This window comes from Coregonus lavaretus, assembly GCF_964263955.1.
Source record: "Coregonus lavaretus genome assembly, chromosome: 1".
NCBI classification, from domain to species: domain Eukaryota; kingdom Metazoa; phylum Chordata; class Actinopteri; order Salmoniformes; family Salmonidae; genus Coregonus; species Coregonus lavaretus.
Window position 1 is genome coordinate 54,098,468 of NC_139988.1, and position 27,934 is coordinate 54,126,401.

The window sequence follows — 27,934 nt, forward strand, 5'->3', positions numbered from 1 at the left end:
GAAGAGAGAAATGGAGTGAGGAGAGGAAAATAAAGCAGGGAGAAAGGATGAGTGAGTGACTTATGAGGCAGGAGGACGGAGGCTCATGTGATGACCATGTGTTCCCAGCTGATCAGCGGGTCGGTCTTTGATGGGCAGTATCATGCTGTAATTTCCCATCTCCACAAATCTCAATTTACATGCTTTATATCCGAGCCAGGGCATGCCATGCCAAGGAAACAGAGCAGAGGGCTTCAGCGGGAAGCAGCATGAGGGGGCTCTGTTACACCTGGAACTGGGGTCATGACCTATGGTTTACTTGTTGGGCTTAAAATGTCATGGTCAAGTTTATTATTATTTATTATATTATATACAGTATAAGTTACAAGTGGTGACACTGTGGAAGGTCATGGTACAGTAGACCTCTATAGATTACCTCTTTGACTTGTTTAATTAAGCTTTAGATAGCTACTCTGGAAAATATCAATGAAAACCCAATAAAGGTAAGTTTGTCAAAATAAATTAAGCTTTAGCTTACTGTAGCCTCTGTGATGTTCTTTGTGCACTGAACTCTACAAGTTCCTCCGAACTTACTTATATTCTGCTGAATTATGTACTCGTATTTTGCATCATTAGTGTGCTGCTGAGCTCAGTTCAAGGTTGCCTGTCAGTGCTCTTGAACCACTGCCTCTCTCACTGTGAGGATACTTTCATGCTTGACAACACTGTGAGCATCTAGTACTTTTATGGTCGCTTTAAGAATGTACCACTTTGATGACAGCAAAAGTAGATTTTCACTAAAACCCAAGTGGAATCTTTAATTCCCCATGCTGTCTGGGAAGTAGGCCATCTACCAAGAAAATGGAAGAGATGGGCAAAGAAAGAGAGGGAGGAGAAGGTAGAGGGAGAAATAGGGTGTACAAAAGATAGAGGGAAAGGAAGATCTATTTTTATCTGGCTGCCAGTGTAGCCCGTCTCTAATTAACTGCCAGTTAACTTTTGATAAGCTGTGGGAGGGTGCCGAGGTGCAGGGCTCACATTTGGCACACAGAGGAGAAGGCCAAAACGCTCCTACTTTAGCCTTGTTCTCTCTCTGGGGCTCTCTAGAGCCCCAAATGGCAGAGGACCTGGGGGGGTGGGGTGGGGTGGCTCTCCTTAGGGCCAACATGCCAAGGTCATTCATTGTCTGTTCCTCAGGACCATCACAGCCTTCAGAGATGGGTCATCATCCTAATTAACTCAAGCTAGGAAAGAGTTCCTGCCGGCCTCTGAAATTAGTTGAATTACAAAGTGACAAGTTTGGCTTTGTTTTCTCTTTCCTCTCCAGATCTCTAGGATGGGTACTCTCAAGTCCTGATGATTACTCTAGGATTTGTTTGGAGAACTGTCAACAGTTGAGGTTTTATTGTCTCATTAGTGTGTTTTGCCAGAGCTGTCTCATTGTGAACACACTGCAGATGTACTAAGTGGGACAGCTCATGCAATGTTTTTGGGCTGTTGAGTTTTAATAGACACTCACATTGATTAGCCCAGTGTAACTGCTGCAGTGGACTATATGTGTGTACATGGTTGTTATACACAGACAGAACCCTTTGAAATGGCAGTGCGATCCACTATCACAGATCCTAGAGGGAACTAAATAATGGAAATACCTATAAATAGAGAATAAGCCCTAGTTAGTAATGGACTGGATGACCATGGTGTACAAACAATGGATGGTGGGGTCCCTCTGTTATGGTATTAGGGGAGATGTAGTGAAGAGAGGGGTGACCTTGATAAAGCCTGTCAAACACGTAACTACACAAACACACGTACGAACACACTGTACTGTTCACGGGTGACAATTGGTCCACCTGACCTGTCCGCACACAGGGGTCACTGCGTTTAATCCCAACACCATAAACAGACAGTCAGGTGGCTTTAGACACTTGTTCACTGTGAGACCTCCACTACTTCTGTCTTTCTATGTTTCTCTCTCTTCCTCTTTTTTTTCTTTCCCTCTCCTTCTTTCTCTCATTCTCTCCCTGTGTGACTAATGACAGGGTCCAGTGCTCATGTCCTTATATAGCCCTATGTTGTGATCTGGCTGGGTCCGGGGCCACGGCTCTCACCCTGGCACCCGTAGGACACAGATGAAGCTTTGGCTCTCTCCAAACACACATACATACACCAAACACACGGCCCTATAGTGGCCATGATGCTGACGCTAGCTTGCCAGGCCACTTTCTCTCCCTCAGTGGCCAGTTTACTCTGTCTGGCTCTGGAGAGACTCGGGTGCTCCCTGAAACATCAACAGACCGACGGACCCACTAATGACGGTCCACTAGAGCATGTGTGGGGAAATACTGGCTTCAGATCAGATTTGACAGTAGGTTCAAGGATCAGCAAAGTGTGTTTTTAACGGCAAAACAAAGTCCTCATGGATGGTTAGTGGGCATAAGAGAACGTTTTTCTTATTTTTATTTATTTTTTAAGATGCTTGCCATGGTGACAAATAATGTTTTGTGTTTAAGATTCTCTCCTGTTTATGTTTTCCAGGGGTATTGCACCTCAGCCTACTACTGTACAATACTCTGAAGTCACCAGTTGCAGGGCTTGACTTTTCTCCAGCATTCTTAATATAGTCTCTCTGCTGCAGAATGAACTCACAACACACCAGTTCATCAGAGCCCAGTTATCGACATGGGGAGATCTTTCCTTAAATGGTAGACTGCCCCGGGCTCTATTTCCACCACAGCACAAATGAAATGAAGTCCAGGTTCCTGGGAATGGCCTTTTAGAGTGGAGAGGCAGAGTGAATGGGAGTCTGTTTGAAAGACGGACAGTAGACCCAGAGCAGCAGACTGCATGGATATTGTCTTCCCATGGAGAAAGGAGGAGGGTTGGATGGGGGCGGCTCTGTTAAAATAGATAATAGGTCTAATAGATTTATAGTGTGAATGGGCAATTCCAGCGTTATGGACATTATATATGCACGCACAATCATAAATGTAATGTCTCAGAATGGACAAACAAAATATAAATGAAACTGTTGATGCGTGTATCTATAGTACCCTTTGGGGGGAATGCATACCCAAAAGAGCGGACTTCTAAATATTGGCATGTTGGAGAAATAAAGCAAATAAGCATTATGGATGTTACATTAAATGGACAAGCTTTTTGGGGAGATTGAACATATCAAAACTCTGAGTTTGTAAGTCTTAGGTCAACACATGGATAGCCATTTCAAAGGAAAAGCTTGGCTGAACACAAAAACGATAATTTTGAAAAGATTGTCATTTCTATTAGAGAGAAAAAAAGGCTTATGGATGAAATAGACTTTCAAATCTTAAAGATTTCGTAATCAAAATCTATTATAAAACATTTGTTGTCATTTTAAATGTTTTTTAAATGTCAGAACAAATAGTCCCTTAGGATTACATAATTACAGGTAGCCTGAATAGTATACAAGGCTTGGCACCACACCCTAATAAGGTATTTTTTCTCTTTATATGCAGTGGGGTCAGAACTTATTGGATCCCTTGATAAAGATGAGCAAACAAGACTGTATCAAATAATACAAATACGGAGCTATATTGTATGAGATTTTGTTTAACGAGTAATATATACAGTCGTGGTGAAAAGTTTTGAGAATGACACAAATACTAATTTTCAGAAAGTCTGCTGCCTCAGATTTGATGATGGCAATTTGCATATACTCCAGAATGTCATGAAGAGTGATTAGATTAATTGCAATTAATTGCAAAGTCCCTCTTTGCCATGAAAATGAACTTAATCCCAAATAAACATTTCCACTGCATTTCAGCCCTGCCACAAAAGGACCAGCTGCCATCATGTCAGGGATTCTCTCGTTAACACAGGTGAGATTGTTGACGAGGACAAGGCTGGAGATCACTCTGTCATGCTGATTGAGTTAGAATAACAGACTGGAAGCTTTAAAAGGAGGGTGGCTTGAAATCATTGTTCTTCCTCTGTTAACCATGGTTACCTGCAAGGAAACACGTGTCGTCATCATTGCTTTGCACAAAAAGGGCTTCACAGGCAAGGATATTGCTGCTAGTAAGATTGCACCTAAATCAAACATTTATCGGATCATCAAGAACATCAAGGAGAGAGGTTCAATTGTTGTGAAGAAGGCGTCAGGGCGCCCAAGAAATCCAGCAAGCGCCAGGACCGTCTCCTAAAGTTGATTCAGCTGCGGGATCGGGGCACCACCAGTGCAGAACTTGCTCAGGAATGGTAGCAGGCAGGTGTGAGTGCATCTGCACAAACAGTGAGGCGAATACTTTTGGAGGATGGCCTGGTTTCAGGAAGGGCAGCAAAGAAGCCACTTCTCTCCAGGAAAAACATCAGGGACAGACTGATATTTGCAAAAGGTACAGGGATTGGACTGCTGAGGACTGGGGAAAGTCATTTTCTTTGATGAATCCCCTTTCCGATTGTTTGGGGCATCCGGAAAACACCTTGTCCGGAGAAGACAAGGTGAGCGCTACCATCAGTCCTGGGTCATGCCAACAGTAAAGCATCCTGAGACCATTCATGTGTGGGGTTGCTTCTCAGCCAAGTGAGTGGGCTCACTCACAATTTTGCCAAAGAACACAGCCATGAATAAAGAATGGTACCAACACATCCTCAGAGAGCAAGTTCTCCCAACCATCCAAGAACAGTTTGGTGACGACCAATGCATTTTCCAGCATGATGGAGCACCTTGCCATAAGGCAAAGTGATAACTAAGTGGCTCGGGGAACAAAACATCGACATTTTGGGTCCATGGCCAGGAAACTCCCCGGACCTTAATCCCATTGAGAACTTGTGGTCGATCCTCAAGAGGCGGGTGGACAAACAAAAACCCACAAATTCTAACAAACTCCAAGCATTGATTATGCAAGAATGGGCTGCCATCAGTCAGGATGTGCCCCAGAAGTTAATTGACAGCATGCCAGGGCGGATTGCAGAGGTCTTGAAAAAGATGTGTCAACACTGCAAATATTGACTCTTTGCATAAACTTAATGTAATTGTCAATAAAAGCCTTTGGCACTTATGGAATGCTTGTAATTATACTTCAGTATACCATAGTAACATCTGACTAAAGTATCTCATTACTCTGAAGCAGCGAACTTTGTGAAGACCAATACTTGTGTCATTCTCAAAACTTTTGACCACGACTGTATATACTTTTTAAGATTGGGTAAAAATTATTGGATCCCCTTCTTTCAATACTCCAGCATCCTCCCCTTGTGAGGATAACGACACTGAGCCTTTTTCTAAAATGTTTTATGAGATTGGAGAACACGTTGGGAGGGATCTTAGACCATTCTTCCATACAGTCTTTCCAGATCCTTGATATCCTTCGTCTGCGCTTATGGACTGACCTCTTCAATTCAAACCACAGAGACTGAGATGGCCATTGTAAAATTGATTTTGTAGTCAATTAACCATTTGGTAGATTTTTATGTGTGCTTGAGGTTATTGTCTTTCTGGAAGATCCACTTGCGGCCGAGTTTAGGCCTCATGGCAGAAGCAACAAGGTTTTCGGCTAAAATGCGACAGGCCGCCTCGATTCGGTCTTATGTAGCAAAATTTGAAATTTTGTTTTCTACATTGGATAAAAGTAGAGACTCAGAGCTACAAAGTGGTATATCATACACTGCAGTTGAGCAACAACGGGAAAGTTATTCTGCTTTGAAAGTTGATAAACTTGTAACCCCACCTTTGAGAAAATGGCCCTTGAATGTTTTGGTACACCTACTCGAGCGCTCTTCTCCATCTACACCCATTCAGCATAGTTCACACCTTCTTAAAAGCTTTAGCCCCACCCATCTCTTCAAGGATTCACAGAGGTAGTAAGGTAGTGTATTAAACAACCTAAGATTTCAAGAATAAATGTGTGAAAGTAGTAGCCTACTATAAGGGATAAGAACGTCTGCTAAATGACAAAATGTAATATGTATATCTTAATCTGACTTTAGTACGGGTCAAGTTTGTCACATTACCGTCTCTGGTAAACACACACTAATCAAAGTTTATTTTTCACATGCACGGGATACAGAAGGTGTGAACGGTACAGTGAAATTGTTACTTACAGTGCCTTGCAAAAGTATTCATCCCCCTTGGCGTTTAAATCAATTATTAAATAATGGATAGAATATGGCATCACAACAAACCTGCCAAGAGATTGCCGCCCACCAAAACTCACGGACCAGGCAAGGAGGGCATTAATCAGAGAGGCAACAAAGAGACCAAAGATAACCCTGAAGGAGCTGCAAAGCTCCACAGCGGAGATTGGCGTATCTGTCCATAGGACCACTTTAAGCCGTACACTCCACCAAGCTGGGCTTTACCGAAGAGTGGCCAGAAAAAAGCCATTGCTTAAAGAAAAAAATAAGTAAACACTTTTGGTGTTCACCAAAAGCCATGTTGGAGACTCCCCAAACATATGGAAGAAGGTACTCTGGTCAGATGAAACTAAAATTGAGCTTTTTGGCCTCTCATCGGCAGGGACTGGGAAACTGGTCAGAATTGAAGGAATGATGGATGGCGCTAAATACAGGGAAATTCTTGAGGGAAACCTGTTTCAGTCTTCAAGAGATTTGAGACTGGGACAGAGGTTCACCTTCCAGCAGGACAATGACCCTAAGCATACTGCTAAAGCAACACTTGAGTGGGTTAAGGGGAAACATTTAAATGTCTTGGAATGGCCTAGTCAAAGCCCAGACCTCAATCGAATTGAGAATCTGTGGTATGACTTAAAGATTGCTGTACACCAGCGGAACCCATCCAACTTGAAGGAGCTGGAGCAGTTTTGCCTTGAAGAATGGGCAAAAATCCCAGTGGCTAGATGTGCCAAGCTTATAGAGACATACCCAAGAGACTTGCAGCTGTAATTGCTGCAAAAGGTGGCTCTACAAAGTATTGATTTTGGTGGGGGTGAATAGTTATGCACGCTCTAGTTTTCTGTGTTTTTTTGTCTCATTTCTGGTTTGTTTCACAATAAAAAAAATATTTTGCATCTTCAAAGTGGTAGGCATGTTGTGTAAATCAAATGATACAAACCCCCCAAAATTTTAATTCCAGGTTGTGAGGCAACAAAATAGGAAAAATGCCAAGGGGGGTAAATACTTTCGCAAGCCACTGTACATATTTGTATAGTAGCAATATCAAAAATAGAAAGTGTTCAGATTTAAAATATTGTATAAATATCTTTGAGTTATTAGATTATGCTTACCCAGACATTAGGGGTGGGCCGAGTAGTCGGACAAAACAAGAATCATAATAGATATGGGCAATTTTCTGGATATGATTATGATCTGAGTATTTTTTTGTAATTATCTGTGATCTGAAAAACGTTTTTCGTGTGCTAGCAAGCATGTTTCTTATGTGTCAGTCACAGAGTTTCTAAACTATGCTGTACTGTCTTTGAGTCAGTCATGTGCATGGTCTAAATAATTCAACTGGCTAGTTTGCCTGTCGGTAATCCTGCTGCTTTGATTGGATAGAGAAACTGTATTTTTCCGTCCACTCGCGTCATCCTTTCACCCCATCACCTTTCCTCGCATGTTTTCGGTCTGATCATTTAGATTGCTGCTGCCTGCTACTATGATAAATCACATGGCGAGGACGTTTGCTATCAAGCTATCAATGTGCATAATATCTAACAAGTGGAGCAAGGGTAGGGAAAAATATGATATGCTAATGCGTATTCTGACTGAGTGACAGCAAACTTGGCTGCCCCTGCAAATTGAGGACAGAGACACACACACCCACACCTCTGCGCGCTGCTCCTAAACTGTAACTTTTTTGCAATGAGAATGTGCAGGGAGGTATTTTTCCAACATCAATTTAGGCATATTAAAACACTTCAGTGTTTTCCGATCATGAGTATCATCCGATCCGACTATCAACTCTCAATTTACGGATACGAATACGAGTATGGCCATGTCTGCACACCCCTACCAGACACACTTGTCTAAATTGATGGGTGAAAGAAATGCTATAACCACCCCCCAGCCACATCTAGCTAAGTGGATGGGTCACTATTGTCTAGACATGTACACATGTTCATGAAATACAATAGATGGCCGTAATCACCCCCAAACACACCTGGCTAACTTGATGGGTCATGTAATCATCTGGCGAAATGGAGTGTCTTGTTTAGACATGTAGCTAGCTAGCTAAACAATGAACCATAATCCCAACCCATACTACTAGCATTACAAACTGATTGTAATAGCTAGCCACCATGCATGAAATGCTGTACAATGAATCTGCAGGTAGCTAAAGCTAACCAACTAGGTTCAATGTAAGCTAGCTAGCTAACATTAGGCTATAACTAGAAATGTAAATGGATTTCTGAGATACAAATAATATTAGCTACTACACTGATCATACACGTAACGTTAGCTAACAGTACGCTTTAACTTGCAATAAAAACGACTTTCTGACAAAATTAGAAACGTATAATATCTGAAGATGTAGCTAGACTCTTACCCGTATACATGGATGAACGATTCACGGCAGACTGAATCACTTTAACTCCGTTTTTTTGTACAGTTTTTTTGGCCAGCATTGTGTCAAGTCCCTCCGGTTCACACTGACCATGTGCAGAATGTAGTCCATCACAACTTTTTTTCCCACTGATCTTTGTTGATAGCGCCGCTAAATTCAGGGCAGCAATGTTGTTGAGAGCAGTATCAACACTTTTGCAGTTCTCCATGGCTAACGTTATATCTTTCAAAAAAAAAAGGGGGGGGGGGGGGGGGTAGAAGGATAACTGTTATACTATTCCAGGTATTCCTTAAAGAGGTAGGGTTTCAAGTGTCTCCGGAAGGTGGTCAGTGACTCCGCTGTCGTAGGGGAGCTTGTTCCACCATTGGGGTGCCAGAGCAGCGAATAGCTTTGACTGGACTGAGCGGGAACTGTGCTTCCGTAGAGGTAGGGGGGCTAGCAGGCCAGAGGTGGATGAACGTAGTGCCCTCGTTTGGGTGTAGGGTCTGATCAGAGCCTGAAGGTAAGGAGGTGCCGTTCCCCTTACAGCTTAGTAGGCAAGCACCATGGTTTTGTAGTAGATGCGAGCTTCAACTGGAATCCAGTGGAGGAGTGGGGTGACATAAGAGAACTTGGGAAGGTTGAACACCAGATGGGCTGCAGCGTTCTGGATAAGTTGTAGGGGTTTAATGGCACAGGCAGTGAGCCCAGCCAACAGCGAGTTGCAGTAATCCAGACAGGAGATGACAAGTGCCTGGATTAGGACCTGTGCCGCTTCCTGTGTAAGGTAGGGTCGTACTCTGCGAATGTTGTAGAGCATGAACCTGCAGGATCGGGTCACCGCTTTAATGTTAGCGGAGAACGACAGGATCACGCCAAGGTTCTTTGCACTCTGGGAGGAGGACACAATGGAGTTGTCAACCGTGATGGCAAGATCATGGAGCGGGCAGTCCTTCCCCGGGAGGAAGAGCAGCTCCGTCTTGCCGAGGTTCAGCTTGAGGTGGTGATCCGACATCCACACTGATATGTCTGCCAGACATGCAGAGATGCGATTCGCCACCTGGTTATCAGAAGGGGGAAAGGAGAAAATGAATTGTGTGTCGTCTGCGTAGCAATGATAGGATGGACCATGTGAGGATATGACAGAGCCAAGTGACTTGGTGTATAGAGAGAATAGGAGAGGGCCTAGAACTGAGCCCTGGGGGACACCAGTGGTGAGAGCACGTGGTGCAGAGACAGATTCTCGCCACGCCACCTGGTAGGAGCGACCTGTCAGGTAGGACGCAATCCAAGAGTGAGCAGCGCCGGAGATGCCCAACTCGGAGAGGGTGGAGAGGAGGATCTGATGGTTCACAGTATCAAAGGCAGCAGATAGGTCTAGAAGGATAAGAGCAGAGGAGAGAGAGTTAGCTTTAGCAGTGCGGAGAGCCTCCGTGACACAGAGAAGAGCAGTCTCAGTTGAATGACCAGTCTTGAAACCTGACTGGTTTGGATCAAGACGGTAATTCTGAGAGAGATAGCAGGAGAGTTGGCTAGAGACAGCACACTCAAGAGTTTTGGAGAGAAAAGAAAGAAGGGATACTGGTCTGTAGTTGTTGACATCGGAGGGATTAAGTGTAGGTTTTTTGAGGAGGGGTGCAACTCTCGCTCTCTTGAAGACGGAAGGGACATAGCCACCGGTCAAGGATGAGTTGATGAGCGGGGTGAGGTAAGGGAGAAGGTCTCCGGAAATGGTTTGGAGAAGAGAGGAGGGGATAGGGTCAAGCAGGCAGGTTGTTGGGCGGCCGGCCGTCACAAGTCGCAAGATTTCATCTGGAGAGAGAGGAGAAAGAAGTGAAAGCATAGGGTAGGGCAGTGTGAGCAGGACCAGCGGTGTCATTTGACTTAGTAAATGAGGATCGGATGTCGTCAACCTTCTTTTGAAAATGGTTGACGAAGTCATCCACAGAGAGGGAGGAGGGAGGGGGAGGAGGAGGAGGATTCAGCAGGGAGGAGAAGGTGACAAAGAGCTTCCTAGGGTTAGAGGCAGAGGCTTGAAATTTAGAGTGGTAGAAAGTGGCTTTAGCAGCAGAAACAGAGGAAGAAAATGTAGAGAGGAGGGAGTGAGTCTAGTTTTCCTCCATTTCCGCTCGGCTGCCCGGAGCCCTATTCTGTGAGCTCGCAATGAGTCGTCAAGCCACGGAGCAGGAACATATAGACCTTCAGGATAATTATGAACATGGTTTTATTTGGAAATGCTCAGGTTGACTTTCCACGGAATCGCCTGTATGCCACTAGACTATTTTCCTGTGTATTACCATGATATGACTGATTGCTAACCATCTCCTCATTTGTTAGACATAGGTGTGTGTCTGTGTGTGTGTCAAAAAAAGAAGAAAAAAAGACGATGTTTCATTGTCACGTACACCGGTTAGGTGCAGTGAAATGTGTTGTTTTACAGGGTCAACCATAGTAGTATGGCGCCCCTGGAGCAAATTAGGGTTAAGTGCCTTGCTCAAGGGCACATCGTCAGATTTTTCACCTTGTCGGCACGGGTATTCGAACCAGCGACCTTTTGGTTACTGGTCCAATGCTCTAAGCGCTGTGTGTGTGTGTGTGTGTGTGTGTGTGTGTGTGTGTGTGTGTGTGTGTGTGTGTGTGTGTGTGTGTGTGTGTGTGTGTGTGTGTGTGTGTGTGTGTGTGTGTGTGTGTGTGTGTGTGCGCAACAATGACAAAAAGGGAGGAGAATAGAACATTTCTCAACAATGTGTCATTTAACCCTATTCTCAACCGGCTGGTAGAGCATGTTTTGACAATGGATTTTCAAAAAAATCTTCACTTGACCTTGATTGGTCAACTCCTCCAGCCCTCCTGCATCAATTAATCGGTTGCTGCAGTTCTGTGTCGTGGCACTCTAACTTTGCCCACTCAGAGGGCAGTAAGAAAATATGTGACCAACCGGCTCGATTCGGTCTTATGTAGCAAAATTTGAAATTGTGTTTTTTACATTGGATAAAAATAGAGACTAGAAAAGGGTTTATCATACACTACAGTTGACGAACAATGGGAAAGTAATTCTGCTTTGGAAGTTGATACATTTGTAACCCCACTTTTGAGATAATGGCCCTCGGATGTTTTGGTACATCTACTTGAGAGCTCTTCTTTGTCTACACCCATTCAGCATCGTTCACACCCTCTTAAGCCCCACCCATCTCTTCAAGGATTCACATGTGAGGCCATGTGCTAAACAGAGTGAGTACGGTAGTGTACTAAACAACCAAAGATTTCAAGACTAAAGGCTGGTTAATACTATGTATATCGACATGTCTGTAGACAGTTGTCGCAGTGACATCATGAACATTCTATTGTCGTCCAACATCAAACTTGTCATTGTCGTTATGAAAAAGCATAAACACAAAAACGACAGACTGCATGACATCAGCAACCTTGTGGTCCAAAATAGCATAACTGGTGTATTTTAACACCAATAAACCCATCAGTTTAAAAAATAATTTTGTATATGTAAATCTGTCAAACCAGGCAACTAAAAGCAACTTTCTAAACAATGTTTTGGTTAGTTTCTAGCTTGTTAGCTAGCTAATGTTAAGTTAGCTAGCTAGCCAGTTAAAATGATGATCTTATCATATAGCTGACAAAGTCTTAACTTTAGCTAATTTGTATTCATTATTACAGGAAAATAAACTCACAACAAGATCATTATTTACAAGTTAATGGCGAGCTAATTACAATAATAATCTTACGGTTGTGAGTGTGACTAAATAAAAGCAGGGCATTCTACTGGAGAGTTTTAGAACTTGGACACTGTCTCGTTGGCCTAACGTTATATCCTTATTTGACTTTGGTGCAGGTCATGTTGTTATTCACATTACCGTCTCTGGTAAACACTCACTATATCAACGTTTATTTGTCACATGCACAGGATACAGAAGGCGTAAACGGTACAGTGAAATGGTTACTTGCATAGTGGAGTCTTTTGTTTAGACATGTAGCTAGCTAGCTAGCTAGATAAAGAATGAACCATAATCCCATCTCATAACGTTATTAGCCTGCATGAATCTGCAGCTAGCTAACATTAGACTATAATTAGCAATGCAAATGGCTCTGAGATACGAATAATATTACTACACAGATCATACACATAACGTTAGCTAGCGAGCCAGCCAGCTAACGTTAGCTAGCTAGCTGTCACTAAGTTTTAACTTGCAATGAAAACAACTTTCTGACAAAATTAGAAACGTATAATATCTGAAAATGTAGCTAGCTAGACTCTCTTACCCGTTTACATGGATGAACGCTTCTCCCTCTCTGTCATGGATGCCATGGTTGCTCTTAGTTTGAAGATGTAATCCGTAGACAGGTGTTTTATCCAATAGCCTTCTGTGTGTCCTCTTTTCGACTCCCTCCGCATATTTGCAATCAAACGCCAGAATCTTCTCCATCTCCTTTACTATCATAGTCTGCTTCCACCGGACATTCCACTGATTTCAAAACTTGGTCCTCCTTATCAACACTTTTGCAGTTCTTCGTGACATCTTTCAAAAAAGCTGCGTTAGAAAGGATTACCTACACATACTGAGCAGCTCATATTATAGACAGAAGCGCGCTACATGGCAGGCCAATCCGAACTCATCTCTCGGCATGTCCAGCCCACCCATTATCTCAGCCAATCATAGCTAGCGGGAAGGTTCCTGTATTTTTCCGTGGCTAACTAGGCTCGTAATTTTACAATTTTATTCGTATTTACAGATGGTATACAAGTTTGTTATTAAGGCACATGAAAGTTCACATGTTCCAGAAGGCATTTCTGACAAAAAGAGCATTTTGATAAAAAATTAAAATGTTTACATTCAAATGCCTCTTCTGCAAAGTAGTGACACGTGACATACAGTGGGGAGAACAAGTATTTGATACACTGCCGATTTTGCAGGTTTTCCTACTTACAAAGCATGTAGAGGTCTGTAATTTTTATCATAGGTACACTTCAACTGTGAGAGATGGAATCTAAAACAAAAATCCAGAAAATGACATTGTATGATTTTTTTTTAGTAATTAATTTGCATTTTATTGCATGACATAAGTATTTGATACATCAGAAAAGCAGAACTTAATATTTGGTACAGAAACCTTTGTTTGCAATTACAGAGATCATACGTTTCCTGTAGGTCTTGACCAGGTTTGCACACACTGCGGCAGGGATTTTGGCCCACTCCTCCATACAGACCTTCTCCAGATCCTTCAGGTTTCGAGGCTGTCGCTGGGCAATACGGACTTTCAGCTCCCTCCAAAGATTTTCTATTGGGTTCAGGTCTGGAGACAGGCTAGGCCACTCCAGGACCTTGAGATGCTTCTTACGAAGCCACTCCTTAGTTGCCCTGGCTGTGTGTTTCGGGTCATTGTCATGCTGGAAGACCCAGCCACGACCCATCTTCAATGCTCTTACTGAGGGAAGGAGGTTGTTGGCCAAGATCTCGCGATACATGGCCCCATCCATCCTCCCCTCAATACGGTGCAGTCGTCCTGTCCCCTTTGCAGAAAAGCATCCCCAAAGAATGATGTTTTCACCTCCATGCTTCACGGTTGGGATGGTGTTCTTGGGGTTGTACTCATCCTTCTTCTTCCTCCAAACACGGCGAGTGGAGTTTAGACCAAAAAGCTCTATTTTTGTCTAATCAGACCACATGACCTTCTCCCATTCCTCCTCTGGATCATCCAGATGGTCATTGGCAAACTTCAGACGGGCCTGGACATGCGCTGGCTTGAGCAGAGGGACCTTGCGTGCGCTGCAGGATTTTAATCCATGACGGCGTAGTGTGTTACTAATGGTTTTCTTTGAGACTGTGGTCCCAGCTCTCTTCAGGTCATTGACCAGGTCCTGCTGTGTAGTTCTGGGCTGATCCCTCACCTTCCTCATGATCATTGATGCCCCACGAGGTGAGATCTTGCATGGAGTCCCAGACCGAGGGTGATTGACCGTCATCTTGAACTTCTTCCATTTTCTAATAATTGCGCCAACAGTTGTTGCCTTCTCACCAAGCTGCTTGCCTATTGTCCTGTAGCCCATCCCAGCCTTGTGCAGGTCTACAATTTTATCCCTGATGTCCTTACACAGCTCTCTGGTCTTGGCCATTGTGGAGAGGTTGGAGTCTGTTTGATTGAGTGTGTGGACAGGTGTCTTTTATACAGGTAACGAGTTCAAACAGGTGCAGTTAATACAGGTAATGAGTGGAGAACAGGAGGGCTTCTTAAAGAAAAACTAACAGGTCTGTGAGAGCCGGAATTCTTACTGGTTGGTAGGTGATCAAATACTTATGTCATGCAATAAAATGCAAATTAATTACTTAAAAATCATACAATGTGATTTTCTAGGATTTTTGTTTTAGATTCCGTCTCTCACATTTGAAGTGTACCTATGATAAAAATTACAGACCTCTCCATGCTTTGTAAGTAGGAAAACCTGCAAAATCGGCAGTGTATCAAATACTTGTTCTCCCCACTGTATGTCAGTAAAAAGTATGGGTTAAATCTGGTGAAAAATATGATTTGAATTGTTGACAACACACTATTAGTAAAATAAATTGGTTAAACCACATTTCATGACCCATGGGGTAAATTAATCAATATTCAGACTAAAGGTCGCCTATAATTTTTTTTATATAATTGTAAAAAATCAACTTTGTCATTTATTATCTCAAACTGTAGTCTGAACATATGGAAACATGGTGGAAGAACCTGAATCATTTGGAAGTTAAGAAAACCAGTTTGAGATACATTAAACTATACACCACCTGAAAACACATTCATTTCAATGTAATTGAATATTCATGTTTGGACATAGTAAAAATGCAATGCAAATTGCCATTCTATTATGGCATTGCTGGTATGACAATTTTTTGATCAATTTGAAAACAGTTAATACTGGATGTTCTTATTTGAGTTGTTAGTAATAGGAATTTAAGGTGAAATAATGTTTTTCAAGAAGAGACATCAAATACATGTTGTCAAATTACCTGACTGACAAGAGTTTGTCTTGTGTTTTCAGCCTGATAACCTACAGAAGACATGGCTGCGGGAATTCTACCAGGTACGTTGAACCTATCCTCTGTATTGAGACAGTTATGAAGAAAGACATGTACAACTCTTCTCTAGGCCTATCTGCTCTGTGCATTTCTAGCGCAATATCATAGTAATGTGGCTGTGTTTGACTCATTGAAGTATAGTTACTTTGAGGGGAAGAGAGCACAGGCTGTGCCAAATCTTACCTTTGATCTACATAGGAACGCATGAGAAACCACAACTTTTTCCACTCTAGCAGAGGAAGTCAATTCAGATAGATAGACAGGCAGACAGCTGTTGCACCAGCCTGGTGTCATAGATTAGACGTAACATAGTAAATGTAAATCCGGCTCTGAAATTAGTATGATATGTTATGGTTGGTATGGTTACATAAGACAGATGGTTACTTAAGGCAAAAACAAAAGTAGGGTGGTTAGTCGGTGTGGATGGGTGGGCGTATAACACAAACATCTAGCAAACCAAAGGTTGCAAATTCGAATCACATCACGGACAACTTTAGCATTGTACTCTCCCCGAGTGGCGCAGTGGTCTAAGGCACTGCATCGCAGTGCTAGCTGTGCCACTAGAGATCCTGGTTCGAATCCAGGCTCTGTCGTAGCCGGCCGCGACCGGGAGACCCATGGGGCGGCGCACAATTGGCCCAGTGTCGTCCAGGGTAGGGGAGGGAATGGCCGGCAGGTAGCTCAGTTGGTAGAGCATGGCGTTTGCAACGCCAGGGTTGTGGGTTTGATTCCCACAGGGGGCCAGTATGAAAAATAAAAAAAGAATGTATGCACTCACTAACTGTAAGTCGCCTTGGATAAGAGCGTCTGCTAAATGACTAAAATGTAAATGTAGCTAATTAGAAACTTTTCAACTACTTAACACTTTTTAGCTACTTTGCAACTACTTAGCATGTTAGCTAATCCTTCCCCTTTCCCTAACCCAAACCTTAACCCAAACCTTAACCCTTTTAGCTAACCCTAACCCTAACCTTAACCCTTTAACCAAACTCCTAAACTTAACCCTAATCTTAACCCTAACTCCTAACCCCTAGCCTAGCTAACATTAGCCAGCTAGCTAATGTTAGCCACCTAGCTAGAATTTGTAAGATATATCATATGTTTCGGAAATTCGTAACAAATAGTACATTTTGCAAATTCGTAACATATAATAACGATTGTAATTCGTAACATATCATCCTAAATGGACTGTCTTGGATTTACGTATGTAATAAAACGAAATGCTCTGAGCCCAGGTTAATAATAATAATAATATGCCATTTAGCAGACGCTTTTATCCAAAGCGACTTACAGTCATGCGTGCATACATTTTTGTGTATGGGTGGTCCCGGGGATCGAACCCACTACCTTGGCGTTACAAGCGCCATGCTCTACCAGCTGAGCTACAGAGGACCACAGGTTGATTGAACTCAGTGATTTCTACTGTTGCCTCAAATACTGAGACAGTCATACTGGCCAGAACACAGAGAGATATCAGTGATTATCAATGAGGAGTACAACATGAAACAAGTCTTACATGGAAACGTTTGTATCTCCCCCCCTTACATTCTATCCTGTTGAACCATACTGACCTGTCTCATATATTTTCTTTACACATTGTCCTCACCAGCACCGTTCCAGCAACTGTAGCGGATGTGTAACCAAGCGAGCGCAGTACAGCTCAGCTTGGTCCGGCTTAATTTGGCTCAGTAGTGTGAAGAGGGTAGTACTGTTTTGTATTCTGTATTAGGAAGATGGACCATTGCCTTATATGCCAATGAGTGGCATGAGCTTAGTTGCCAGGTGTGTATTAGAATTATGCATGTTTGTGCCTACTGGTTATGTACCAAGCCAAGGCCCTGGAAGCACAGAGAGCAGCTACAGGTCACCTGTTTAATAGTAAGAGGATTAGACCTAAGCTTAATTCAGGTTAACTGCACATACACACAAGCTACACTACATTACACCCAGGGCCTTGCCTTGTAACTTACAGTAGTACGCCACAGGTTAATGTCTTGGAACAGTGCACTTCAAGGTGTGGGATTTTAAACAGACACAGCTGGGCTATAGTATAACTATGATAGACACAGCTGAGAAGTTATAGTGGCTATGAGTGAGTAGAGATGGTGTACTCTACAGTAGTGTGTAGTGTGTTGCAGTGAGTGGTGACTATAAAGGGAGGGCTTCAGTAGGCCCATATCTCTCCTAGCTTGTGGAACGGAATCACTGCGGTAGCAAGTGGCTGAGTCAGTGAGTAGAGATGGTATCCATGTCCTGTAGTGTGCAGTGCAGTGTGTGTAGCCAGGGAGTGATTCAGTAGGCCCATGTCTCTCTCGATCTCCTATCTGGTGGAAGTGAAGAAGGGATTGGAGGCCGCATGCTGCTTCTCCTTATAGTCCCTGGTCACCATCTGGCCATGGTGTGTGTGGTAGTTATGCCTCTGGGCTGCTGAGAGCCCTGCTGCTGCCTCTGATGTATGGATACACACATTGATAACGATATGCATACATTCACACAGTCATGAGACGTGGAGACACACATTCACACACAGCCATAGAAACACATTGATAACGATATGCATACATTCACACAAAGTCATAGAGACGTGCATATAAACAGTCACATTAATAGCAAGAGATGTGGATTCACACAGAGCCAGAAAGACAAGGATATAGATACACATGCAGACAAACAGCCAGAGAGATACACTGGTACACGTGGAAGGTTGGAAGTCACACACCTTATACACAGTTTATACTGGAGACCTGTGTGTAATGGCTTTTGATGCATTTTTATCAGCCATTTTGAAGTCCTTTTAGAACAAGCTAGCATAGATGTAGGTCTGCCTTCGGATTAACCACACAAAAAAAAACACACAAAAAACACTGTGTTGCCTGCACTCAAACAGGTGTTTGTGCATTCCGAAATATTTTCTCCCTAATGCTTTCTGTAATCATCATTCAAGCCACCCGGTCTTTGATTAAACTGAGTAGTTGGAAAAAGAGGTTACCATATGGCTTATTTAAGACTCAGGTAAATTCACTTTTTTGTTGGTTCAACATACACACACACACACACACACACACTGAGTGTGGTGACTAGCGAGGTACACTGACTGTTCTTAGGAAACTCTGGTACAGTGGATGTGTGTCAAAGTCAAGCCTGCTCCTGGCTCTCACACGTCACACACATAAACCAACACTAACACCACTTTAACACTATCATTTTCTGTTCAGTTTCAGATGCACAAAAACACAGGCAAAATCAAATGTGAAAATTTGCACATTATTTTCTTTGCTGTTTTTCACGGTTCTTTGGCTTTGATTTTGAAGTGACACAAATGCAGATGAGCTCCTGATAATCACAAATGCAGCATTTTCTGTTGGTCTCTCCCCCTCATACATTAGATACAGTAGTCAAGAAAAGTAATGGGATCAGCTGGCTTTTTAATTTGAGATCTAGTTTGTCAGTTGTTCACCATGCTCTCACTGTGTGCGTATATGACAGTGAATTAACCCTGAGGCATGTGTGGACAGGTTGATTGCCTCAGGATTTAAGTGTGTTTTTCTGTGTGTGTTTTTTTTTTGTGTGAGTGTGGGGTGGTGTATTGCGTGTGTGTGTGTGTGAGAGAGAGAGACAGAGGAAGAATTAATGAGAGAGAAAGAAAGAGCGAGATAGAGGTGTGTCCCTGCTGTGTGAACTATCCTGCAGGCTCATGCCAGCTATGTGGTGTGGTGTGCTGTGCTGCTGGGTGACGTCATGGAAAGCAGCATCAGACTCTGTACTCCCAGGGCAACTGGGACGGAACAGCACCAGGGTATGCTAGAGCTCATAGTGAAGCGTTGCAAGGCTCACGACTATGTTAGCCTGCCCCTACTCACCCCTCTCACACAGCCCTCTTAAGTTACTTATATATCAGCTGAGCACACGCATTGTAATCTCTCTCAATCACACACACTATCAACAGAGAAGAGAAGACTGATGTCTGTTGTAAGGAATTTTGTGTTGTAAGGAATAGATGATGCAAGCGGTTGAATTGCAGCATCAATATTATCAACAAGTGATCTTTGCCCCGTTGGTATACATTCTTTTAAAAAGTTTACTCAGTGGTTGGAAGTGGTACAGTTTAGACAGTGGGTCAAAAAGAGTTCACATTGAGAAATAGTCCAATGTCTCACTATACTTGATAGTGTTGAATAGCAACTCGCACTGTAGCAAAACACATTTTGAATGGTTATTTTGTTAAGATAGTGCATATGTTTTTGTGGAGGGTAGTTTGAAGTTCCTTGTAAAACCGGGCCTTTAGATTAAGTAAGGTGGTAACATCCTGAACAATGGAGGGAAAAAAGCTGTTTGACTGCATTTTTGGTTGTTACAACCAAAAGGACATCCTGCAAGTTTGCCCTGCTGTGTGTGTGTCTCTCTCTCTCCTGTCTCTCTCTGTCCTGTCTCGCTCTCTCCTATCACTCTCTCTCTCTCTCTCTCTCTCTCTCTCTCTCTCTCTCTCTCTCTCTCTCTCTCTCTCTCTCTCTCTCTCTCTCTCTCTCTCTCTCTGTCTCTCTCTGTCTCTCTCTGTCTCTCTCCTGTCTCTGTCTCTCCTGTCTCTGTTTTTTGTCACATTGAATTACTCAAGGAGCTATCCTACTGTTGCTACTGTTGATACAAGCCCTTGCTCCAGGGTCTTCCTCGAAAGGCAGCTTCAGGAAATAAAATGTGTTCTTTGGACACTTTTCTTGATTAGTATCAGAGACATACATTCTGTTCAAACACTCCCATAGCAGGCATAAAGTCACACTCCCTGCCTGCAGGTGAGGCCAGAGTATACAAATGACAAGCAAGGCTAGGTATTTACTTACCCCACTACAATGTGTCTATGAGTGATCTGATAGACTGTCCTCTACTGTATAGAAGGATTTAATAATGTGTGTTACTGTTTGTTCAATAAGCATGGATCTGATGGGCATCCAGGCAGCTTTCACTAATCCACTGGGCTGGCACTCAGCACAGTGGCAGAGTTGCACAGACTGACTGGAGTAATCTTCAGGCAAAGCAGGGCATTTGCCTGCTCCACATGTGCAATGGAGTGAAATGGTATCCCGGCACTAGAGCGCAGTATAAACAATGCTTTGAATTGCGTTATGCTGAGTTGATCCCTCAATCTATTTGCATTGGAAACCTTACCCGGCTGTCACGGGCCCCTGGCCTCACAGGATACCCCCGGGCTCATCCAAACACGTGACTTGTTAGATAAATTTAAATAGGAGAGTTATTTCTAGGGTAATTAGTACATGGCTAATTTATTCTAAGTTGTTATAACAATTCAGGGGAGAATAATCTCATTAATACTTCAACATAATGTGTTTCTCAGGCAGTAGTTATTCTGCCCTAGTCTGTCTGTCTGTCTGCCTGTGTGTGTGTGTGCACTTTTTCACACATGTGAGGGGAGTGTGACTCAAAATCGCATAAAAGGCTGTGTGTGTGTCAGTCTGTGTGTGTGAGTCTGTGTCTGTGCGCGATTGTGCATATGCGCGTGTGAGATTGTAGATAGATCCAGTGTAAAGACTGTTGAGTGAATGTTCAGCAACAGGTGGACAGAGTTTAGTGTTTAAAAAAGACTTCTCATCACGTGCCCGTTCAGAAGCCCATTTTATCCCCCCTCCTCACACTGTGTCACTCTCCAGACACATTATTTTCCACCTCCTAATCAGGACCGTGAAATAGGACTCAGCCTCCCTAGATTACAGCCCATCAAAGGCCCTTCAAAGTGGACTTTTTTTGTTGTTGCCATATGCATCATGAGTCTTTTTTAAATCTGGCATGGAATTTTCTTGTAAAAACATTAAATGTTGTGTGCGTCAGTGCGTCTTGTGCCATAATTGATAGGTTATAAACTATATGGCCAAAAGTATATGGAAACCTGCTCGTCGAACATCTCATTCCAAAATCAACATTGCTGCAGGCACTTGCACTCGGCGGTCCAGTTCTGTGAGCTTGTGTGGCCTACCACTTCGCGGCTGAGCCATTGTTGCTCCTAGATGTTTCCACTTCACAAAAACAGCACTTACAGATGACCGGGGCAGCTCTAGCAGGGCAGAAATTTGACGAACTGACTTGTTGGAAAGGTGGCATCCTATGACGGTGCCACGTTGAAAGTCACTGAGCTCTTCAGTACGGGCCATTATACTGCCAATGTTTGTCTATGGAGATTGTATGGCTGTGTGCTCGATTTTATACACCTGTCAGCCACGGGTGTGGCTGAAATAGCCGAATCCACTAATTTGAAGGGGTGTCTACATACATACTTCTTATTTTATTTATTTTTTTAGTCATTTTAGCAGACGATCTTATCCAGAGCGACTTATATACAGTGCATTCGGAAAGTATTCAGACCCCTTGACTTTTTTCACGTTTGTTACGTTACAGCCTTATTCTAAAATTGATTAAATAAAAAATTTTCCTCATCAATCTACGCACAATACCCCATAATGACAAAGCAAAAACAGAAATACCTTATTTACATAAGTATTCAGACCCTTTGCTGTGAGACTCGAAATTGAGCTCAGGTGCATCCTGTTTCCATTGATCATCCATGAGATGTTTCTACAACTTGATTAGAGGCCACCTGTGGTAAATTCAATTGGTTGGACATGATTTTGAAAGGCACACACCTGTCTATATAAGGTCCACAGTTGACAGGGCATGTCAGATCATAAACCAAGCCATGAGGTCAAATTAATTGTCCGTAGAGCTCCGAGACAGGATTTTGTCGAGGCACAGATCTGGGGAAGGGTACCCAAAAAATGTCTGCAGCGGGCCTCCATCATTCTTAAATGGAAGAAGTTTGGAATCACCAAGACTCTTCCTAGAGCTGGCTGCCCGGCCAAACTCAGCAATCGGGGGAGAAGGGCCTTGGTCAGGGAGGTGGTACCAAGGACCCGATGGTCACTCTGAAAGAGCTCCAGAGTTCCTCTGTGGAGATGGGAGAACCTTCCAGAAGGACAACCATCTCTGCAGCACTCCACCAATCAGGCCTTTATGGTAGAGTGGTCAGATGGAAGCCACTCCTCAGTAAAAGGCACATGACAGCCCGCTTGGACTTCGCCAATAGGCACCTAAAGGACTCTCAGACCATGAGAAACAAAATTCTCTGGTCTGATGAAACCAAGATTAAACTGTTTGGCCTGAATGCCAAGCGTCACGTCTGGAGGAAACCTGGCACCATCCCTACGGTGTAGCATGGTGGTGGCAGCATCATGCTGTGGGGATGTTTTTCAGCGGCAGGGACTGGGAGACTAGTCAGCATCAAGGCAAAGATGAACGGAACTAAGTACAGAGAGATCCTTGATGAAAACCTGCTCCAGAGCGCTCAGGACCTCAGACTGGGGCGAAGGTTCACCTTCCAACAGGATAACGACCCTAAGCACACAGACAAGACAATGCAGGATTGGCTTCGGGACAAGTCTCTGAACGTCCTTAAGTGGCCCAGCCAGAGCCCGGAATTGAACCCGATCGAACATCTCTGGAGAGACCTGAAAATAGCTGTGCAGCGACTCTCCCCATCCAACCTGACTTGAGAGGATCTGCAGAGAAGGATGGGGGATACTCCCCAAATACAGGTGTGCCAAGCTTGTAGCGTCATAGCCAAGAAGACTTGAGGCTGTAATCGCTGCCAAAGGTGCTTCAACAAAGTACTGAGTAAAGGTTCTGAATACTTATGTAACTGTTATATTTCAGTTTTTAATTTTTTATACATTTGCAAAAATTTCTAGAAACCTGTTTTTGCTTTGCCATTATGGGGTATTGTGTGTAGATTGATGAGGGGGGAAAAAACGATTTAATCAATTTTTAGAATAAGGCTGTAACGTCACAAAATGTGGAAATAGTCAAGGGGTCTGAATACTTTCCGAATGCAATGTATAGTGTTTGTATAGAAGCTAGGATGTACAGTTGAAGTCGGAAGTTTACATACACTTAGGTTGGAGTCATTAAAACTAGTTTTTCAACCACTCCACAAATTTCTTGTTAACAAACTATAGTTTTGGCAAGTCGTTTAGGACATCTACTTTGTGCATGACACAAGTAATTTTTCCAACAATTATTTACAGACAGATTATTTCACTTATAATTCAGTGTATCACAATTCCAGTGGGTCAGAAGTTTACATACACTAAGTTGACTGTGCCTTTAAACAGCTTGGAGAATTCCAGAAAATTATGTCATGTCTTTAGAACCTTCTGATAGGCTAACTGACATAATTTGAGTCAATTGGAGGTGTACCTGTGGATGTATTTCAAGGCCTACCTTCAAACTCAGTGCCTGTTTGCTTGACATCATGGGAAAATCAAATGAAATCAGCCAAGATCTCAGAAAAAATATTGTTGACCGCCACAAGTCTGGTTCATCCTTGGGAGCAATTTCCAAACGCCTGAAGGGACCACATTCATCTGTACAAACAATAGTACGCAAGTATAAACACCATGGGACCACGCAGCCATCATACCGCTCAGGAAGGAGACGCATTCTGTCTCATAGAGATGAACGTACTTTGGTGCGAAAAGTGCAAATCAATCCCAGAACAACAGCAAAGGACCTTGTGAAGATGCTGGAGGAAACAGGCACAAAAGTATCTATATGCACAGTAAAACGAGTCCTATATATCGACATAACCAGAAATGCCGCTCAGCAAGGAAGAAGCCACTGCTCCAAAACCGCCATAAAAAAGCCGGACTACGGTTTGCAACTGCACATGGGGACAAAGATCGTACTTTTTGGAGAAATGTCCTCTGGTCTGATGAAACAAAAATAGAACTGTTTGGCCATAATGACCATCGTTATGTTTGGAGGAAAAAGGGGGATGCTTGCAACCCGAAGAACACCATCCCAACTGTGAAGCACGGGGTTGGCAGCATCATGCTGTGGGGGTGCTTTGCTGCAGGAGGGACTGGTGCACTTCACAAAATAGATGGCATCATGAGGAAGGAAAATTATGTGGATATATTGAAGCAACATCTCAAGACATCAGTCAGGAAGTTAAAGCTTGGTCGCAAATGGGTCTTCCAAATGGACAATGACCTCAAGCATACTTCCAAAGTTGTGGCAAAATGGCTTAAGGACAACAAAGTCAAAGCCCTGACCTCAATCCTATGGAAAATTTGTGGGCAGAACTGTAAAAGTGTGTGCGAGCAAGGAGGCCTACAAACCTGACTCAGTTACACCAGCTCTGTCAGGAGGAATGGGCCAAAATTCACCCAACTTATTGTGGGAAGCTTGTGGAAGGCTACCCGAATCGTTTGACCCAAGTTAAACAATTTAAAGGCAATGCTACCAAATACTAATTGAGTGTATGTAAACTTCTGACCCACTGGGAATGTGATGAAATAAATAAAAGCTGAAATAAATCATTCTCTCTACTATTATTCTCACATTTCATATTCTTAAAATAAAGTGGTGATCCTAACTAATTTTTACTAGGATTAAATGTCAGGAATTGTGAAAAACTTTGTTTAAATGTATTTGGCTAAGGTGTATGTAAACTTCCGACTTCAACTGTATATAATTGATAAGATGTGTCTGTTTATCCAGACGCTCAAAGCGCTTTACTCTTCAGTCACTCTCACTCCAATGAGAGAGAATGATGACGAGAGCGATGGTGATGACAGTCATCTACGTTAATGATAATGTAAATAGATGTTACTATGGCCATGGAAAGGCAGCATTAAAGCAGTGCAGATTTTGTCCATTCTGCTGCATTACGAAGTGACTCATACTGTATTTAAACAGCTGTTAAAGGGTTTAACACCAACCATAGTGTGAGTGTGAGTCGGCTTTACCCAGTAGGTGTGTTGACTACTATTCATACAGTAGCTACAGGAACAGTAACACTGACTCATTCCAGCCAGTGTCCCTCCTACATCCATATCCAGGCATCAGGCAGGCATCTCCAGGGGATAGGAGGCTCATCACACAACCATGGCACGAGGCACGTCTCTCCTCACTGCAGTCTGCAGCTCAGAACCCAGGCTCCTGTGACGACACACATTGGACAACTTGGTCTGATAGCAGCCAATTTAGGCTAGCTGTGGACGTGGTGTGCTTGATGTTGAGCCAGTGGTCACAAAAGTTTTGTGGATCTAATACCCTTTTTACACTACTAAGCCAAACTGTGCCAAGCCACCTAGCCAAGCTGTACTGGGCTGAAAAGAGTAATGTGAAAAGAAAATATCAGACCCAACAAATTATGCTTCGTTCAGCCCGATAGTGTGAATCGGCATGCGTTTAGATGTAGGCTACTATAAATGGATTTGTACTGGTGGAGATAAATGATGAGTGTTGTTCCAGTTAGGTATTGGTTGAAATGGAAAATGTTTCCAAACTGAGAACCAGAATTATGGACTAAGCCTAATGATTATTTTATATTATGCTCAATGGTAATGGCATATATTACATTGTTTGGCCGTCAAATAAATCAAGCGCCTTATCTTCCACGGTAGCAATATTAGTTGATGGTGATATGTTATTGCCATTATTAAGGGAACCTCCTAGGAATCAGGATGGATTGAGACTGTGTGGTCTAAAAGCTTCACTGTATAGCAACTGTCTGACTCTGATAGATCTTTACTGCTCTTAAAGGGATAGTTCACCCAAATTACATATTGGTTTCCTTACCCTTTAAGCAGTCTATGGACAAGGTATGCAATCCATGCTTTGGTTTAGTTTCCCTGGCACTATTTCCACCTGCTAATGTTTTAGCATTTGGCGCAAATCCCTTTCAAGTCATGGGACCAATATTTGAATTTCTCGCGCATAATGTTCAAATGATCTATAATTGACTTTGTTGAGCTTCAAAATACATTTTAAATACTTTTGGATGATTTGGACATCGTGCGAAAAATGATAATATCGGTCCCATGACTTAAATGGGATTTGTGCCACAAATGCCAAAACATTAGCATGGGGAAACCGTGCCAGGGAAACTTAACCTAAAGCATGAATTGCTGTCATACCTTTTCCATAGACTGCTTGCAGGGTAAGTAAACCAATGTGTCATTTTGTAATTTTGGTGAACTATCCCTTTAAGGCTTACACGACTGTACACAGTGTTTTATTGCCCTCATATTGAAAATCAATCTGTCAACTATAACTCTTAGTCTGAAATCAAAATGAACCGATAGATCAAAAAGTGCCGCTGAGGGTATCTAGAATGGGTTGTTTCGTTGGCCTTCAGAAAGATGGAGGAGACTTGGATAGTTGTTCTTGTTCGACCTTGTATCAGTAGCATTTCTGATTAAAGTAGTAGGATTAAATTAGGCTTCAGGATTATGAGTCTGCATGGTAAACTAGAGCTGGAAGAACAAACAGAAAACCCACGGCTGGACAGATACAAACACGCAAACACAAAATACACACACAGTCCAGCATTCTCCCTCTCACATGCCCACAGCTTAACTAGCTAAAGCTCCTTGAGAGTCTGACCTTTTCAGTGGGAGCTGATAGGTCCACTAATCTTTCTAAGTTTGAGAACCCTGGTTCTTAGGTGCCCAGTCTCTGGGTCATCCAGCTAAGTGACAAGCCATAGCTTGATGGAAAATCCATAGTGTTATTGCCATACATTACTTTTATTAGATTTTGCATTTAGTGAGAATAATGCAGGTGGGGGAGTGAAGTAGGGGCAGAGTAGGCCCCCAGGCCTGGAGTTGTCCCAGGCGTAACACCCCCTCCCCCCCGGGGGGCCACATATCCTGGGTGACGGTGATCTATGGCCTGCCCACCATCCATAGCTCGACCCTGTGAGTGCCTCTGAGGGCTGTAATTCACTCAGCAATGGATTTTCTGTCACGGGTCGGCACCCCTGAACACTCTGGGCTTGCTGGCAGTGCACTCACAAACACCTCTTAGTGTTAGGGGACAGGGGGGGGGACATGGAAGAGGTCATATGACTGGAGTGGAAATGACTGTGTAACGTCTCTCTCTGCTCTGAGTGCTCTCCTTCTCTGACCAGGTATTTGTTAGCCTGATCCCAGATCTGTTTTTGCTGTTTGCCAATGACTATAGATATTGCCTAGACAGCCCCAACAGATCTGGGACAAGGTGTTTATCAGTGTAGATCGCCAACATCTCTTCATTCATGTACCGTATATTTTATGACAGGGCTATGTTCTGTAACATGTATTTTCTGTAGTGTTTCCCGGATTCTGACTTAATGATAACATTTCCCAATGGTGAGAGACTCGTTATTGATCTAGTGAGACGTCTCTAACTCCCGACGTTGTCTGTCACACCCTGCACACAGAGCCCCAGAAATATCTGTGGTGATGCATTGGAACAAGCAAGCTACAAGTCTTCTGTCTGACACTGTACTGTACAGTAGCTGGGATGGTTTTCCCTGTTGGCTGTAAAGTATCTTGGCCTCTGCTAG

The 27,934-nt window shown here is 43.1% G+C and overlaps 1 protein-coding gene across 1 annotated transcript in view; it reads left to right on the forward strand.

Moving 5' to 3' along the window:
* Nucleotides 1–27,934, forward strand: part of inpp5a (inositol polyphosphate-5-phosphatase A) — a 228,484-nt gene that overhangs the window by 87,693 nt on the left and 112,857 nt on the right. The window contains exon 2 of the mRNA XM_084187952.1: nt 15,504–15,545. Within this exon, the coding sequence (XP_084044078.1) occupies nt 15,504–15,545 (42 nt within the window). The remainder of the gene's footprint in view (nt 1–15,503; nt 15,546–27,934) is intronic.